Genomic DNA, 16,980 nt, shown 5'->3' with positions numbered 1-16,980 from the left:
TACTGTGTCTGCATATTAAAGATCGCCATGATTACATTCTTCAAATTAGACTGTTAAAAATATATATATAAGAAAGGAAGAAAGAAAAAAAGGAAGGAAAGGGGGGAAAAGGTCATGGTGAAAACATGTTGCTTCTGAAAAAGAAATCTGAATTGCCTTTGGGTACTAATATTGCACAGCAAGCTTTTTGCTATATGTCAAAGGCTTTTGATTTCCACTCAAGGCATTTTATTTCACTTTGATTTTGGGGAAACAAAAGTGAAGCTTCAATCAATCCTTACCAATTGTGATGGTCAAAAAAAACAATAAAGACCTTCTTTAAACTTCTGCTAGGGAAATCACTACAGAACTTTTGATAAATAAATACCCCACAGCTATGATTTAAAGATGCCATCCCACCCTTGATTTTAAAGGTATTTTATATACCCAAGACAATATGTATTTGTAAAATATAAATTACTATTGCAGATTCATGCTATGGAAATGAACGTTTTCAACTGTCAATGTGCATTATAGATTAAACCCATGGGTGGGATTCAGGAAGAAGAAAAAACTCCTTTTTTAAAAAAATGCTGAAGATGTTTGGTAGACCCAGAAAATATGGGTTTTTTCATTTTATTCCCATTTTATAAAAGTCATCCAGTATATGCTTCCTGAATAGCCCATTATGATTCCAGACAAGCCGTTAGTGATCATTTTAACAATATATACTTATAAGATTGGGTGTGTGCTTTAACAATATGTATTTACAAGATGGGGTCAATAATATTTAGTTTTTGAAGCTCTGTGGGTCCATATTTACCAACCAGTCTGTAATTGCTTTGAACAACTAAATACTCATTATGGGTATTTCAGAATATGAATGTCCTTGCTTGGCTTCTTTTCCTCCTCTTCCTTCTCTTTTCACCTCTCCCTCCCTTGATTGTCTCTCTCTTTCTCTCTCTCTCTCTTTTTTTTTTTTTTTATCCTGTTGAGGAAATAAACTTCCCAAACTGGGAAGAAGAAACGATCTCTTAAAGAGTCTAAGCATATAAAGTAAGAACAGGGCAGTACTGAATTGGGCTGCAGAGCTGCCCTAGAAGTCTGGCATCTGCTCATCTCACTGTGCTTAAGCTTGCCTGGAGCTCCAATCAGCGAGCACTGGGCCAGGGCAGGAATGTCACACATTGAGGGCTGATATTTAGGCACAAAGAGGAAGGTAAGTGCAGAGTGCCAGACTGCACCTCCCCACCCCCCCCCTCCCCAGACTGTCAGCTTTAACTCTGAGCTGCTTTACTTGTGAGCGGTGAAGTCAGAGCCCAGTCACTACTTGAGCCTGGGTTTGCTGGCTTAACCATATTATGTCCCTGCATTGTTTATTCACTGTGTTGTGTTGGGGTCAATTGTGATTTAAGTGTTAATTGCTAAATGCTCTTTGTGTAATTGTTCTTTATGGGGGCGGTTCAGCTTTCCAAAATGTTTCAGTTTGTTTTAGAATTTTTTTTTAAAATTCAAGATTGCATGTATTTGTGTGTGTGTGTTGTGTGTATGTAACCATAATATAGGTATATACACACTCATATATATTCTTCATTTACTTGTCTAACTAACTGTTTTTGAAGGAATGAATGTGGATTAACAGTGTTATCCTTTCCTAACAATTATCTTTCGCTACTCTAGCTAGTTTAGTTCTAAAAGACAGCGCCATTGACGAGGGAAAAAAAGGGAACCTTCTCCGATTTTTCAGCTCAGCGGTGGTAATGTTGCAGTGAACACTAATGAGGGAACCCCCACTGATTTGCCTGCTTTGTGACTTTTCTATTTCATAATTATTTTTAAAACGCAAAACGACATGCGGGAGCCTCGTCATGTCTCCACAACTTCCCGGTAGCGCCGTTCTTACCGCAGATGGAAATTTCTTCTTGTAACATATATAGCTCTCTGACCGTTTTCATCTAATTTGTGTGGGTTCTACCATTTCTTTTCTCTCTTTCAGGGACCTTGCTGTGTGTGAGCTAGGGGGTGGCATGACATGCTTGGCTGGGCTCATGGTAGGTCTTTTCTCAATTCCAATCCCATTCAGAGGGAGGAACAAAAGGAAAAATGTTCCAGGGCCTCCAACTGCTGGGTCAGAGAACCGTCAACAGCATCAGCGGCGGTCAAGCTGCCGGGTCTTGAGAGACCTTCTAGATTGACTTACTTTCGGATCATATTGATTTTATGGTTGCCTCGATGAGCAGAAACATTTTACCTCAGTGTAGTCAATACTGCTTGTTGTGACATTCCAGGCCTCGCACAGTGTTTCTTCGCCATAGCGAAAGCATTTTTTTTTTTTTTTCAGATTATAGTCCCATTTGCTAAGATACAGGAATAGCCCGGCGAATCACAGTTGGAGCACCATGATATAGCTGCTAATGTTTTGCCTGCATTATTACACCAACAAACATGATCCAGAGCGCTCAGTAATTAGATTCTTTTGAATTAGATTGGCCATTCAGGAACGTCGTTCCCCATTCTCTGGGTTCTGAGTCATGTATTCAGGAGATATTATGTAGCAGCACAGTGCATTAGACAAGTTTTTATGTCTCTACAAATAAAAGCATATTGTTACACTGATTGGCATTTGACAAACCTGTCGCTCTTACACAATGTGTCAGGGTTACAGCCCAATGTGCGAGCATGTCAAAGCTCACAAAAAAATTACCCTCACAAAGCCATCTGCCTGCAATGCAAAGTTATATGAAGGGCATCAGGCAGTCAGACAGAAGCAAGCTGAAAGGCAGAGTGACAGCCTTGTATGATGGCTCTACTAGATAAACAGAAGCCCACAAATGAAAGCCTCTCAGAATACCATCATCCGCTGTCACAATGCAATTACCGAACAGAATGATAGCAAGATAGAGGCTCCCGCAAATGGAATGATAAAAGTATTGACTGATTTGATTGAATGATTAAAATAATGCAGACATAAAATGAAAAAAGATTGAAGATTGTTACAGAGAAATAGGTGAGGAAGCATGATACTGAAGGCTTGTCACTCCTGTCTTCACTTCCACACAGACAAGCATATTTGCTCATTGTTTGCTGTGCTCCCTTCTTTTTTCAGGTTGCTATTTCTGCAGATGTCAAAGAAGTTCTGTTAACTGATGGGAATGAAAAGGCCATCAGAAGTATCCTTATTCAGATAGAAAACGGGTTTGTTGTGCTCATTCCTTTTTCCCGGCTGAGTAACAATTGATATAAAGAAAGACAGCATGGGGTATTAAAAGAGAGTTCCCCACACACACATGATAAGTAATTAAGAAAAAGTAGAAATATATGGAATTCATTGGATACGACTAAGTGGTTTTTTTTTAATTCCAATGGATTTTTATAGTCACTTCTCATTAAAGGAGCTTATGATTTGTGGACCACTCAAAGCAATAAGAACATTTGTTTCATAATAATTTTCAAGCACTCTTGTCCTTTTATTTCCATTGAAATTTGCCGGGATAAAATAAATGATTTAACGTTTATTCTATTGCATATTGCTTGTAAAAATTAACTTCCAGCTTCATGTTCATTATTACCTTTCTTCCGTTTGATGTTGTATGTGCAGACCATGCAATATTATACCTACTCTAATTCCCGAGGAGTTCCCTATATCTCCTCACTGGAAACGGCTATCAGTTTTTCATTATTTCCTTTTATTTAGGATTATAAAAGCTATCTCTTTTGTTCTGCTATGCTATTACAGTTCAAACCCCATTATATTAGATTATGCTTTACTAATATGTACACAGAGTTCATGAAAATTGAACTGTACTTTAAGAAAGCAAGCATAATTTGTGGCTACTTTAGCAATCGAGCTGATTTGTTCAGGAGCAGTTAACAGCCATTAGAAATTGAGAAGAAAAGTGGAGGATATATTTGCTTTGGATTTTTTGGTGTGCCTTCCATTTACATTATGAAAGAGGCAGTCTACTTATTTGGATTTTAGGCCCCTAAAATGCCAAAGCAGTTTTGATTTTTGTAAGAGGTAAGCATCCTACTAGAGCCTATTTTCGATTTTCTTCTTCTGCCTCTGCTATATAATTTTTTTAAAATAAAATTTGCAGTAGCTGTATCAGGCTGCTCAGACAGGAGAAAGGAGGTGCCAGAAGCACAGTAGCTAATATTGTTCAGCGGCACTTGTGTGCTCTACAGAGCCCCACCCAGCTAATTGCCTGACACACTTAAAAAAAAAAAAAAAAAATCAGGAAGGAAAAACAGCCAATCACAATCTTGGCCTTTCACACAGGGGAAAGAGATCACAAAAGGTGCTTCCTTTTTTAAAATGCAGGATTTTAATCATGATCTTCAGACTGTCGCAAGTTTCTCAAAATATTCCTGAAGATGAGCGATATTGTTTCATTCACTCTGCTTTATTCTGAGTTCTTCCATGCACTGTATCATTTCACTCTGCTCCTCCTCCACATGTCAGGGAACACAGAGAGCAACAGGAAGTCAGGTATGCTGGCTCAGCCCCAGCGATGTTTTTTGGGGGGGAAAAAAAAGCAGGATTATTGGGGAAAAGAAGGTCATTTTAACCACAGAAACTTTCAGATTGGGCCCAGCAGCCTGAGGTCTTTCTCAAGTCAGCAGGTGTCTTATTATTTAATAGCATCAGAAACCAATTAGAACTTTTATCAAACTATGGGAAGCATCTGTGGTCAGTATGTAAATTTAATTGTACTAAAATTATTGTTGAGCTAAACTACAGAGCTTCCAAAGAAGGGAAGCAATGCTAGTCATTAATTAATGCACCTTTGCTTTAAACAGCAAAGATTCCATGCCAGCTCTTGAAATCAGAGAGGAAATCTCAGATTCTGTACTCACTCCGTGGGCCTTTCAAAGAAATGATTGGTACAGCCCCCTCCCAAGAAAATGGATTTTTAACATTTGGTCCTCAGAAGCTCAGCCCTGAGAGTGCTTTATTGTGCTGGGTTTTACAATGGGTTTAATATAGCAGGGTGCCAAAGGGCAGGAGGGGAAGAACTTTACAATGTAGATAAAGTAGGTCCTTTCAGGATGCAGACCAAAACTGTTAGTGTGTTTTATTTCATCTCTTAGGACTTTCTTGACAGGGTTTAGTTTTTATCATGCAGTTGTTCTATGTTTGTGTGCCTTTTTCTGTTGTAACTAGATCTAATTTTTTTTAATTAAGAGAAAAAAGCATGCATAAAGCCTTAAAAATTGGCAACGTGTTTTTCCTGCTTTTGATACTAATGTTATTCTTGATTTGCTACCAGAGCTTATAACTGGCATTCCTTGTAAGCTGTTTTACCAAGTGAGGTTAATATGAATGAAATATTTTTTTTTCTATTTGTGTGCCCACTTTCTGTAAAATAACAGATTCACTGAATCACATACTGTTGATGCATATAGATTGAAACAAATTCATTTAAAAATTACTGTTTACATCTTTCCTTTAAAATTTTAGGAAGCCTAAATTATATAGCAGTTGTAGGATATTATCCAAAAATTACTTTCTAAAAAGTAAAAGTGGATGTCAACAAAAAAGAGGGAGAAACATTGCCAGAAGCCAGAAAATCTCTAAGCAAAGCTGCTAATTATTCTTAATGGGCAAGATGAGCACATTAAGAAACAAATGAATACATCAGTGAAATGTAATTGAAAATCGACCTGGCAATCACACATCACATCTGAGTATTGGCCTGTATATTATTCTCATCATTTAAAAAATTATTTTTGTTGTTCTAGGCATCTGAATTGAGTGAATCCAACTGAGTCTTACTTCCTAGTCGCTTAAGCTTCTAAGATTCTGATTTTTACCTTTAAAAATAGCATTTTCTGATATTTCCTGTTTATCTTCTGTTATTTCTATTTTTTAAATATATGAGGCAATGAATGGAGGCGTTCTGAATCTTTATATCATAGAAGCATATCAACCAGTTGTAAGGTTATTTATTGTCTCCATAAAATGTATCAAACGGATTTGGCTATGTCTTCTAGAGCTCTCTACCTTGAACCTAGAATGCTAGATGTGGATTTGAGATTTATTAAATAGAGATATCTGAAAAGAGAGTAACACTTGAGGTATAAGGGAATGTTGTTAAATATTTTCTCAGACTCATGGGTATATGTCCCCGAGGTTTTCCTTGGCCTTTAAACTGCACTGCTGGGTCTAACCTAGAGCCCGCTAGCTGAGAGCCCTTCAGATGCTGTTTTATCTGTACCCAAAGGGAACAAAGGATAAATCAGAAATGGCATCATTTGGTTCATCCAGTTCTCGAATGTATCCTAAAATAGTGTGAACTGTGTTCCCTCTTCTTCAGCACAGCCTTTTTAGTGTAATGAAGAAAGAAATCTCCAAGTGTCCCCAGATAATAATTACTCAATAAAGTCTGGAGCTGGTGTTGACAGTGACATAAGAATAGGGGAAAGAAATGGTATACTGAGTTATTATTGATGCTAAGCCTCTTCCAAATCATAGTGAATAAAAGTACAACACCTAAGGTGAGCAGCCCTTTCTGGAACACTCACTAATTCACCTAACACAAGTACCCTGCCCTGACCCGTCCTTAGTAAACACCAAGCGGGTTATCTGCAGAATATGGCGATGCTTGGTGACCCAGGCTCATGATTCTGACCCAGGCATCTTATCCCCACAATATGCACCGTCTGGATCATGATCTTGAGCTTAGGATTCTCCAAAAATTGGTAAATCTCCTGTGAATTTTAAAGAAGATACCCCTGGCTTAACATTATTTTATTTAACAGCATCTCTGACTTGAATAATTAATAAATGAAGCTTCATGTGACTGCACGGCCTGTGGATGGCTGAGACCTTGGGAATGCCAGGCCATCATCCTGGGTCCAGGCCCCTTCCTCCAATATCAGTGTCAGCTGTTCTTCTATTTACTAGATAGGTCCAAAATGGACTCTGTGTGCCTCATATTGGGTAGGAGTTCAACAAATAGCTTTGAAAATTAAATTTAAGTTAGCTAATAAATTAAGCTAATTAATTAATTAATTAAAAGGAATTAAACCACTATTAACTGCATGCCATTTCAAGTGCGAAAGATATAGCAGTGAACAAGACAGACCAAGTTCCTGTTCTTGGAGGACACAGACTATACCTATACAGAGCACATTTATACACGTGAAAAACACTGAAAATCTACAGGGCAGAAGTTCTTTGATTCCTTCCCGTCATTTAAATTCTACAATAAAAGTGTTCACATAATAGTTTTGAGCAACAGGGAAAAGAAATAAAGCTTAACTGCCAAACCTCACTTTAGTTACCGTCACCAGCCTCTCATCCCTCCAAAGCTTTTGCCTGAATTATTGAAAAAGATAATGAATTGACGTGATTTAGGCACCTACTATGTGTTAGGCACCTACTATGTGGTACTCCATAAGTCTATAAAATAGCTACATTATTCCTATTCTTGAGGTGCAGCTCAGAGAAGTTAATTTACCCAAATTCACACAGTCACTAAGTATCAGAACCAGTGCTAGAAGTCAGGTTCATGTGACTTCATAGCTTCCCTGCCACCCCCATTAAACCATCTCTTCACCAAAAACTAGAATGATTTGGTGAGTATCATCTTGCACTGGAGGAAGAGGCTTCTCATCCATAAATGTACAGTTGACATTGCTAACAGAGTTCAAAACGCCTCTACATCGTACTCTCAATTCATATGAGTAATAAGCACATTTAAGAATATTTCACAGCATTTAAATTAACAAATATTGCCACATCAGTGAGGTGCAATGAAACTAAAGGTAGCATAAGCCAAGAAAGTAATGCTTTGTGAATCACAATGTTATTATTATTATTTTTTTTTACAATGTTATTATTTTAAAAATACTTTCTTGCTTAAAGAAAAATGCCAACTCTCAAAAATGTATTGAATATATGCAGCTACTGATAAATATAATAATCACAGATTGCAGGAGGAGGCTAATATTTTAAACAAGATTTATATATAATTAGCTTAATTATATTTATGTATATAACATATATAATTTGTTCAAACAACTATTATTATACAAACATATATATATATTTTTTTTTTTAAGGATAAAAATCAACTGAAACAAAATTAAGATGGATCCCCGCTCTTGAACCATGCTTTGTTTGAAGAGAAAATCTAGTTATAGAATCCTGATTTCTTTTAGCCACAAGCATATATCCTAGAGCTCAGAAGTCCAGGTGCCCAGACTAGGAGACTGAAGGTGATTGCTCTGTATCTATTTAATCAGAAATCACATTAAGGCTTTCTTTGCACCCAGCATCTCCCACTGGAGTCTTCCAGAAGGTGGGTGCCTTCAGAGAATAGGATTTGGTGCATGCTGTTGAACACTATCCTGGACAGACTGGCTCGATTTGATTGAATTCCCTTTATTACCCCGAAGTGACACAGAAGAATGAGAAAATCTATTATTGGACACAGCGCCAGCCAGAGGAACCACCTCAGAATCTGACCTAAAGTAAAGGGCGGGGAGCAGAATATCAAAATATATCTCTTAAGGCAATATTTTAATATACTGTGGCCATTTTTTCTCTAGGTACTTGTTTTCATATAAAAAACACCTCCTAAACCACAAACTATATTTCCTTCCCAGTTCTAAAAATAAAGCAGCCTAAGTACTGCTGTGAATTTTTTCATTAAAATAAAATTGCTTCTAGAATATAAATACATATTCTTGCTTCAGCCTGATCACCTGGACTCACAGTTTTATAAATTGTATAAAAGTATATAGTGTTAAGATGTTTACTAAAAATTATTAATAGGTTTTCTGAGTGATATAATTTAACTTCCCTGTGACTATTTTATAAAACGTATTACCTCCACTAACAAAATAATATGTTTGGCTTGACAAATTAGTCATGTACTCATACGACGCTACAGGTGTACCTAGCACATTATGGCATGTGGTTTGGATGTCATGGAAACGCCGAGAAGGGTGTGGCCATAGTGTGGGGGAACTTAATCAAAACCAGTTGTCAGCTGACTCTTTACTAATTTTGTTCTCAGAATAAAGACGTCAGCTGTCCTTTTTCTACAAGACATTTCATTTAGAAGACTTTCCTGAAATACTTTCTTCCTGAAATAGACAAAACTGTAGGCCGATGTGTCATTTTAGTTAATCAAAACAAGTAGGCAAATTAGTCTCTTTTATTTTTTTAATGAATGTAATTTAACGGTATTTAATTTGCATACAGGAAAGTTCACCCAGAAAAAAAAAAAAAAAAAGTCTGCATTATAGCACTTTTGTAAACCTCAACAAAGCCCTTCATTAGGAGACCTAATTGATTTTTCCTACCCACTCCTGGGGGAAGAAAGCTATCACAGTACCTGCTTATTCACTCAGAGAAGAAATGGGTGTGCCGGGTGTTTCAAGCAGAGATTTCGGTTAAAATGTCCTGTGGCTCTGTTCTTACAGGGAGATCTTGGCCAGTGCTTGCTTTGAGCATTCAGGAAATCTGTTTTTCTGAGCAATAGGGGAACATCGCTTGTCTGCTTGGTGTCCTCCCCATGGGCCCAATTTAGTTCAGCTTGCAACCTTCACTGGAAATATTTTATTTCTTGTTTATTTAAACCTTGCTTTATTCCAAAAGAGGGATTTTAAGGCTTCTTACAGTGACACACAGAATATACCATATAAAATAAAGGAGAAAGCGAGGGCAGTTGGACAGTAGAAAGCCAAGAAAACATCATGAAGGCAGGAATAGGACCGGTAGAGGAAAGATGCGCCATAGAGCACTTGTAGTTGTTCAGCTGAGATCATCCATTTGGCTCTGAGTTGCACAAGGACCAGAGCAAAAAGAGAAACAGGAGCAGTTCTAAGATTTATAGTGTCCAGAAGCTGAAGCAAAACTAGTTGATCTGAAGTCCAGTTTTTCCCAGTGTTGAAACCTGACATGATTTCTCCCATGGGTCCTCATGAAGATGGCACTCTGTTCTCTAATGGACCAGCTCCTCAAAACATGGCTTCAATAAATATGGCTCTTTTTGTACAAGTCCTTACATGTCAGCCGATGGCCAAAGGCCAAACTGTAAGTCTGTAAAGACAATTCTTCAAGGGGCCTTTCACTTCAGAAGAATTTTCTTCTTCAGTAATTAGTTTTCCCTCAGAGATTCTCCAGCCTTTCTCCATCTTTCCCTTCTCACTTCCCCCCAAGTCTTTCCCTGCAGCTCATCCTCACTCTCCCCACTGGCATTTCGGAGATTGAAAATACTTCAACTTGGAGAGTCTCAGAAGACTGCCATTGCCCTCCCCGCTGACGGAAAGAGGCTAACCTTGGGGCTTCTAGCTCTTTTAAGCAAGTGGGGCCTGGCACCTATGGCACAGTCATCTTCCCTGACCAGTGCTTATCACCCTGGGCCTTGACAATGTGCTCACTGAAATGTATATTTCACAGGTGATAAAACTACAGTCCAGGGAATTAAAAGAGCTTGCCTGTGACAAGTAATTCAACATTTGGTGGCAGAGCCAGGGCTACACCCTTCTCCTCCTGCCTCACACGCTACAGCTCTTCTCACCATGCTGATCCCGCATACGATAAGAATATCGTAGTGTTTGTGGGCCTCTTTCTGGCAGGGAGTCAGTTGACAATCACTGCAGAAGCTTTCTTAACTGTGGCCTATAGATGTGAGAGACATCATCACAAGGAATCAGACGGCTGGTGTGTTTAAGACTGGGAACATATCAAGCTGGTAAGATACCTTTTTGCATTAAAACACTCTGGTTGAAACTGCTTTTCTCAGTACTATGGATGATTATTAAAACTAACAATAGCTAATATTTATTAAACACTTACTGTGGGTCAGGCACTGTTTTAAGCACTTTAAAAGTATCTTATTTAATGCTTACAAGAACCTGTAATGAAGCAGGCAGGCGTTTTCATTACCTACAATTAATAGATGAGAAAAACTGAAGATAACTATGTTAAACACTGGGTTGGGAATGACTTAAGGATTGAGAGGGTACAGTATGAGGTTGGGAGAAGCCCAGCCTGGGACCTTCTTGTGAATGGCTCTATTTCACTGGTTTTCAACCTGGTGGAGGGGGGCAATTTTGCCCCAGGGGACTTTTCTATTGTTATAACTGGGGCAAGGTGGTTGCTACTGGCATCTAGTGGATAGAGGCCAGGGATGCCGCTAGGCCTGTGCAAGACATCCCCACAACCCTCCCCCCAGCAAAGAACTCTCTGGCTCAAAATGTCAATGGAACCAAGATTGAGAAACCCTGTTCTCTTTCATGGTTTTAAAATAGTCTAGGTATTCATTCCCTTTTAGATTCTGTTCCTTCTTATCCAAAGTAGGAGAATGGCTTACCCTCAACCAAAACAATGGTGTTTCCTGTGATGCTACATTTTAATTTTGCCCCGTTGGTATGGACCTAGAGGAATAAGTAATCATTTAGTAGTTTTCACAAGAAATATCTGTATCTGTGTATTTTTCCTTTATGTGTTTAACTACAGACATTATTGGAAGAACAATCTAAGTTTTAATTAATTCTTTAATTACTGTTAATCTGTCATCCTTTGACATTTTGAGTTTTCTCTATGTTTGAGGATGCTTTCCCACCCCAAACTGCTCAGCTTGCAGGGGAACAAAGGTGGATGAATAGCAACAATGCTTAAAAACTAAAGTGGAAAACATACTGGGATGAGGATATGGAGTAGTGATAACTTCTTTTATCTTATATTAACTGGTGAATATAATGTGTCCATGTACGAATTTTTGAATCCTGCATTAGAATGTTCACAGTAGGCTGATGGCACAGGGGGCAGTATGCTCTGTGTTTCTCAAAAAAAAGAATAAACCAGTTCTGTTTCGCAGAAAACCTCCAGTAGGTCCAGAGAAAGAGCAATCTCCTACCTGGGTATTCTTCATTCTTAGGACAGCTTTTATTCCACAGTGCAGACTGCCATACCCTTCTGTGGAAGACTTCATTTTTGGATGTGATTTTCAACCTGGTCTTTTAGTTATCAATCAAAAACACATTTTCTATGTTGTCCTCATTTACATTTATTTAATGCTTAAGGTCATTTGTGACCATTTGAGTGTATTTCAGCATATGGAATCGGGGAATAATAGATTTCAGCATCATGCTGTGAAGAGAGATTGTGTTTTTACAAGACATAATGTTGTTTACTGGGTGTTAATAATCACTAATTAATAAACATCTAGAATTCTAAAATGTTGCATTTTGAGGAATAAAAATGTCAGGTGTTTAACTTATGGAGTGCAGTAGTATTTTCTATCATCCCTTCATAAAATAATGAAGTTACATAAAGAAGCAAAATGTCATTGTTCAACACAGGGTAGATCCAAAATGCCTTTGTTTCTATTTATTGTTCTCAAAAATGCTATTTCTAATATATTGTTCTGAGATGTACCTGGACATATAGTCTGTATGTCAGTAGTCATACAGAAACTTCCAAGATGAGGGTTTTTTTTTTCCGTCTTTATTTCATATTAATTGTGGTCAGTTTCTTTTTTAACCACTGTAAGCATTTCGTCTAAAGTCTACGAAAGCACGTTGCCAGGAAACAGGTGGATGAGTCAGTCCTTGAAATGCCTTGATCTCATATTAAGGAGCTACTTGACCACTTAACCTTCAAGAAGCTAAGAGGAAACTGCCAACCAATGATGTAATAATCAGCGTTCCCCTTCTATCCACTGCTTTCCCACCCATAACCAGTACAGTATGGTGAAAGCATTAGCCCCATGTGAGAAGAAATAAAAGGAAACCGTTCACAAAAGAGCTGAGATATACTTCAATATTCTTTTTTAGTGCCTCAATGCATATGCAGAATTTCTCCTCCAAATTGGAGGTGTGGAATAACAGTAGCGACAGATAACTAAGAGGTATTTACCATAGCTACAAAGCCCACACGTGAGCCAAATATTTCTGCTATTAAAAAGCACTTCAAAGCTTGACATGAAGTTTGTAACAGCTGAATGTCTTCTGTGACTTCATTTGCAAAGATGTAAAGGCAGAAAGGAAAATCGTGGTATGAGAACTGTGAACCTCGGAAATGGTGTGTTTTTTTAAAAAGAAAAAAAATAGAAGACCCCCCAGAAATTTGACTGGCACCCCAAGCTCCTGTTCCCCCTGCTCTGCCAATGTTCTCAGGAAGCAGCATTCGTCCTGCTACCAGCCTCTTCCTTCAGGGCAGACCCAGTTGGTGAGTGGCCTGAAACTTATTTTGAGGGCTCTCTTTAGGAGAATGAGTTCGATTATACCTTTTACTTTGACAGATTTTACAGAAGCTTACAACCATGTGAACCCATCACTGGGGCTGCTTGTGGGCCCGGGAAGGGGCCTGTGAGAGGGAGGGGGCCCCAATGATTAGGCTTCATTAGCTTGACAGTAAATCCATTCCTGCTCTCATAACCACCAGCCGCCTTGCCTGGAATAATGCTCTTCCCTTCCAAACTCGCTTATTCCCTCTGTTCCATTTTAATCTAAGTGTGATTGTTGCTAAATATGAAAGATGTGTTTGCAAAAGCCTGGAAGCTTTAGCCCTGGCTAAGAAAGATCTAGGATGCACATATATGAAGGATATAGCCGTTACCTCTCACAGATCTAAATACAGTCATTTGATGGTTCATTCGTTGGTCCATCCATGCAGCCACCTATCAACTTAGCTAATATACCCAAGGTATTCTGCCTTCGAGAACATAAATACAAAGTTCTAGCAAATAACTCTTGAACAAAGAAAATCATACTACTAAATATAGCTAGAGTTTGGTGAAAGAACAAGGATATTTACAGCTTCTCAATTGTTAGGTTTATCTGAAGCTGTCTTCAAAACTGTGACTGTCTAATAACTATTCAGAGCTTTTGATGTCTGCATATTTCTAGGTATTCCAGAATTAGTGAATGGCGTCATTCTCTAGTTAATAGTAGTTAACAGTTACAATATTTTAAAAAATCGATTAAATATACCCTGCTATGATATTAAAAGTAAGTTTCTACTTAAGAAAAGAGTATCTTTGAGTGAAAATTCTAGTGAATTTAGACCTGTGACTTTTTTATTGTTCTTTGATAAACCATTAATTTTAATAAACTGTGGAACTCATAGTAACTTTTAAGACTCTTTTATAACCCAAATTTTACCTTTATGTGGGCCCCCAGGATTGGCTATTGGCTCCATTGCCCTACTGCTTTTTAAGATTTATGTCTTCTTGGAGGCTCATTTTCCTTTAAACATTAAATTGGGGATGTGAAAAATGATTTAAGGGCTTCCCTGGTGGCGCAGTAGTTGAGAGCCCGCCTGCCGGTGCAGGGTACTCAGGTTTGTGCCCCGGTCCGGGAAGATCCCACATGCTGCGGAGCGGCTGGGCCCGTGAGCCATGGCCGCTGAGCCTGCGCGTCCGGAGCCTGTGCTCCGCAACGGGAGAGGCCACAACAGTGAGAGGCCCGCGTACGGCAAAAAAAAAAAAAGATTAAAGAATGTAAATCCCAACCAAGGGGGATAAAATTCCTGACTTATTCAGGCCTTCTGCAGTCTGCCCTCACTTTCCTCACTCTCTTCATTCAGTGTAGCTTCTACTGTTCCCCCACATACACCCTCTCCTTGGGTCACCCAAGCCTCTTCACTCTTCTGCAACACATTTGGTCCTCCCCATCTCTGGTCTTTGCCAGTCTTGTTTCCCCCTTCCTTATCCATCTAAATCCTTTCTTCTAAGGCGGCTTAATTACCATTTCCTCCTGCCTTCTCAGGAGGCAGCTTGCCCTAATGTTTTCCTTCTTTTAACTTCTGTTGGCCCTAGAGTAGTCCCCCAGGAAGCATGGCATATTCTCTCATTATTCAAAGTGTGTTGCCTATTTTCATGTTCATTGGTTCATTCATTTCTTGGTAAATATTTCAATCACCTTCTGTCTGCCAAGTACTGTTTTGGGTTGTTAGAGATGTAGTGATGAACAAGACTGAGAAAGTCCATGCCTTCTTAGAGTTCACATTCTAGCAAGGGAGACATAATAGCAAGGACATAAAGGCAAGGGCTCTACTTAGTATGTTTTTATATTCCCTGAAGCAATTAGTACACTTTATCCCTGTTATAGGAAAGGTTTTAAGATTTGTATTTGGAGCACATTTTGAAAGACATGATAAACGACATGATAAATGAAAGATAGGATAAGATACGAATCCACAGGGCTTATGGAACCAAACAGTTTTTAATAGAAGAAAGTCAAGCTCTAGAGATTCAGACATCAGTTTATATATCAGATAGCTGACTTTCATTTCAGGACAGGCTTCTTCTCAGGCATGCATATACAGTGTCTGTAGACACTGACATTGTGAGTAGGCATTTATCTGTCCTTTGTCAGGTTGAAGAGGAAGGTTAGAAGAAGGTAACTGAGATAAGAAAGCTGAGGGCCCTCTAGAAATTTTCTGATAAAATATACCTGTTAGTGAGTTTTGCTAGAGTCATGGTAACAGAATCTCAAGAACTGCTGAGAATTCTAGAGATGCCACAGTCCCGTTTCCTTCTGTTGCTGTCTTGGGCATGGGAAAATGAAATACCTAGGTGTACTTTCTATTACTAACATTTTTTATTTGCTTGACACATTTATAGAAGGGCTCATATCCCCACTATTTAGTGTTTCTTCACTGAAGAAACCAGCTCCCACAGGGTGAATGTTTCCTAGTTTTAGATATTGTGCTAGAGTTCTCCTTTTTGTGTTTATATGAGCCAGATTTTAAAATTTGGGGGGCATGGTATTTTTAGGGGCCCCCTTAAACTGCAGCAAATTAAAAATTAAGGTCTTTTCTTATAGAACAATTTGTGTTCACTCTTTGGACATGCTGATCCTGACTTTTCATCAAGGTCAAAATCTCACTACCCAAAATTGGCCAAGTTCTATATTGATAGCCAGGTGTGCATGTCAGACTACTGCATCCTCTGTGAAAATGCCTTCCAGTTTTAACAGAAAAATCCCTCCTTCATAGAAATTTATATCACAGAACGTACATATCAAATAAAAATGTCTTAATTTTCAAAGGAGTTCCTCACTTTAAAATGGACAAGGGGGAAATCTTTAAAACTTTTTTTGGAGAATGGCCATATGAGAATCCATTGCTAAAAGATAATTTATTTTTTACTTTAATAATGGACACGATTTATTTTCAGTATTTGGCTATTATAAACAGTGCTGCAGTGAAATGTATCTGTACATAAACTGTACATTTGCAAGTAAGTGTATCTACAGAGCAGATTTTCAGAAGTAGACTTTGTCTATTCATGTGGCCTTATCAAACTGTGCAAATTACTAAAGTTTGTAATATATTATCCTATCTGTTAAGACTAGTCTCTTGCCATTATTCTTTCTTCCTAGAATATTCTAAAATCATGTTGGTATTTGTATTATGGTGACATTTTCATTGTGACTAAAAAACTATATATGAATTAATTTACTAAGACTTGACAGCTTATGTCTCCGAGTCTTCTATTCAAGAACAGGGAGTTTTCTTTTTAAGCTTTTTTAGGTGTTTCACTAGCATTTAAAATGTTTCCTCATTTCTCTTGTTAAGTTTATTTTTAGAGACTACCTTTTCTGTTTCTTTTATAAATGAGATCTTTCATTATATTTTATAACTGGCTATTATTTGTATGGATGTGTATAAAGAAAGCTATAGGGTTTTGTGTAGCAAATGTTTAGTCACCTCAGTGAGTTATTGTCTCTAACACCGTGTCAACTTATCCTCTTGAGTTTTCCAATAAACAATCACATCATCTGCAAACGATGGGAACTTTGTCTTCTTTCTGATTCTTGTATCTTTTTTCTTCTCTTGTATGATTTCATTGGATAAAAAAAAAATCCCAGCATGATATTAACTAGGTATCTTTGAGTCTGGCTTTGTTGGGAATCCTCTGGTGTTTCACCATTAAGTATGCACTAGCTTTTGAGTTGAAATAGAAATGATATTTTCTATCTTGTTAAGGACTTTGTTTTATTGATTCCTGTTCTTAAAAGATTTTATTTACCATA

At 38.0% G+C, this 16,980-nt stretch overlaps 1 protein-coding gene across 2 annotated transcripts in view; it reads left to right on the top strand.

Moving 5' to 3' along the window:
* Nucleotides 1-16,980, top strand: part of CAMKMT (calmodulin-lysine N-methyltransferase) — a 389,523-nt gene that overhangs the window by 329,650 nt on the left and 42,893 nt on the right. For both annotated transcript variants that reach the window (XR_003794865.1, XM_029231722.1), the window contains exons 5-7: nucleotides 1,976-2,030; nucleotides 3,086-3,149; nucleotides 10,622-10,688. Coding sequence is in view for 1 of the 2 variants with exons in the window: in XM_029231722.1 (XP_029087555.1) it covers nucleotides 1,976-2,030; nucleotides 3,086-3,149; nucleotides 10,622-10,688 (186 nt within the window). In the remaining variant the exon portion in view is untranslated. The remainder of the gene's footprint in view (nucleotides 1-1,975; nucleotides 2,031-3,085; nucleotides 3,150-10,621; nucleotides 10,689-16,980) is intronic.

The sequence above is a fragment of the Monodon monoceros genome, unplaced genomic scaffold, assembly GCF_005190385.1.
Source record: "Monodon monoceros isolate NGI ecotype Baffin Bay Population unplaced genomic scaffold, NGI_Narwhal_1 Super_Scaffold_19, whole genome shotgun sequence".
Classification (NCBI taxonomy): Eukaryota; Metazoa; Chordata; class Mammalia; order Artiodactyla; family Monodontidae; genus Monodon; species Monodon monoceros.
Note: the sequence above shows the minus strand (reverse complement) of the source record. Positions and strands in the feature narration are given on the sequence as shown.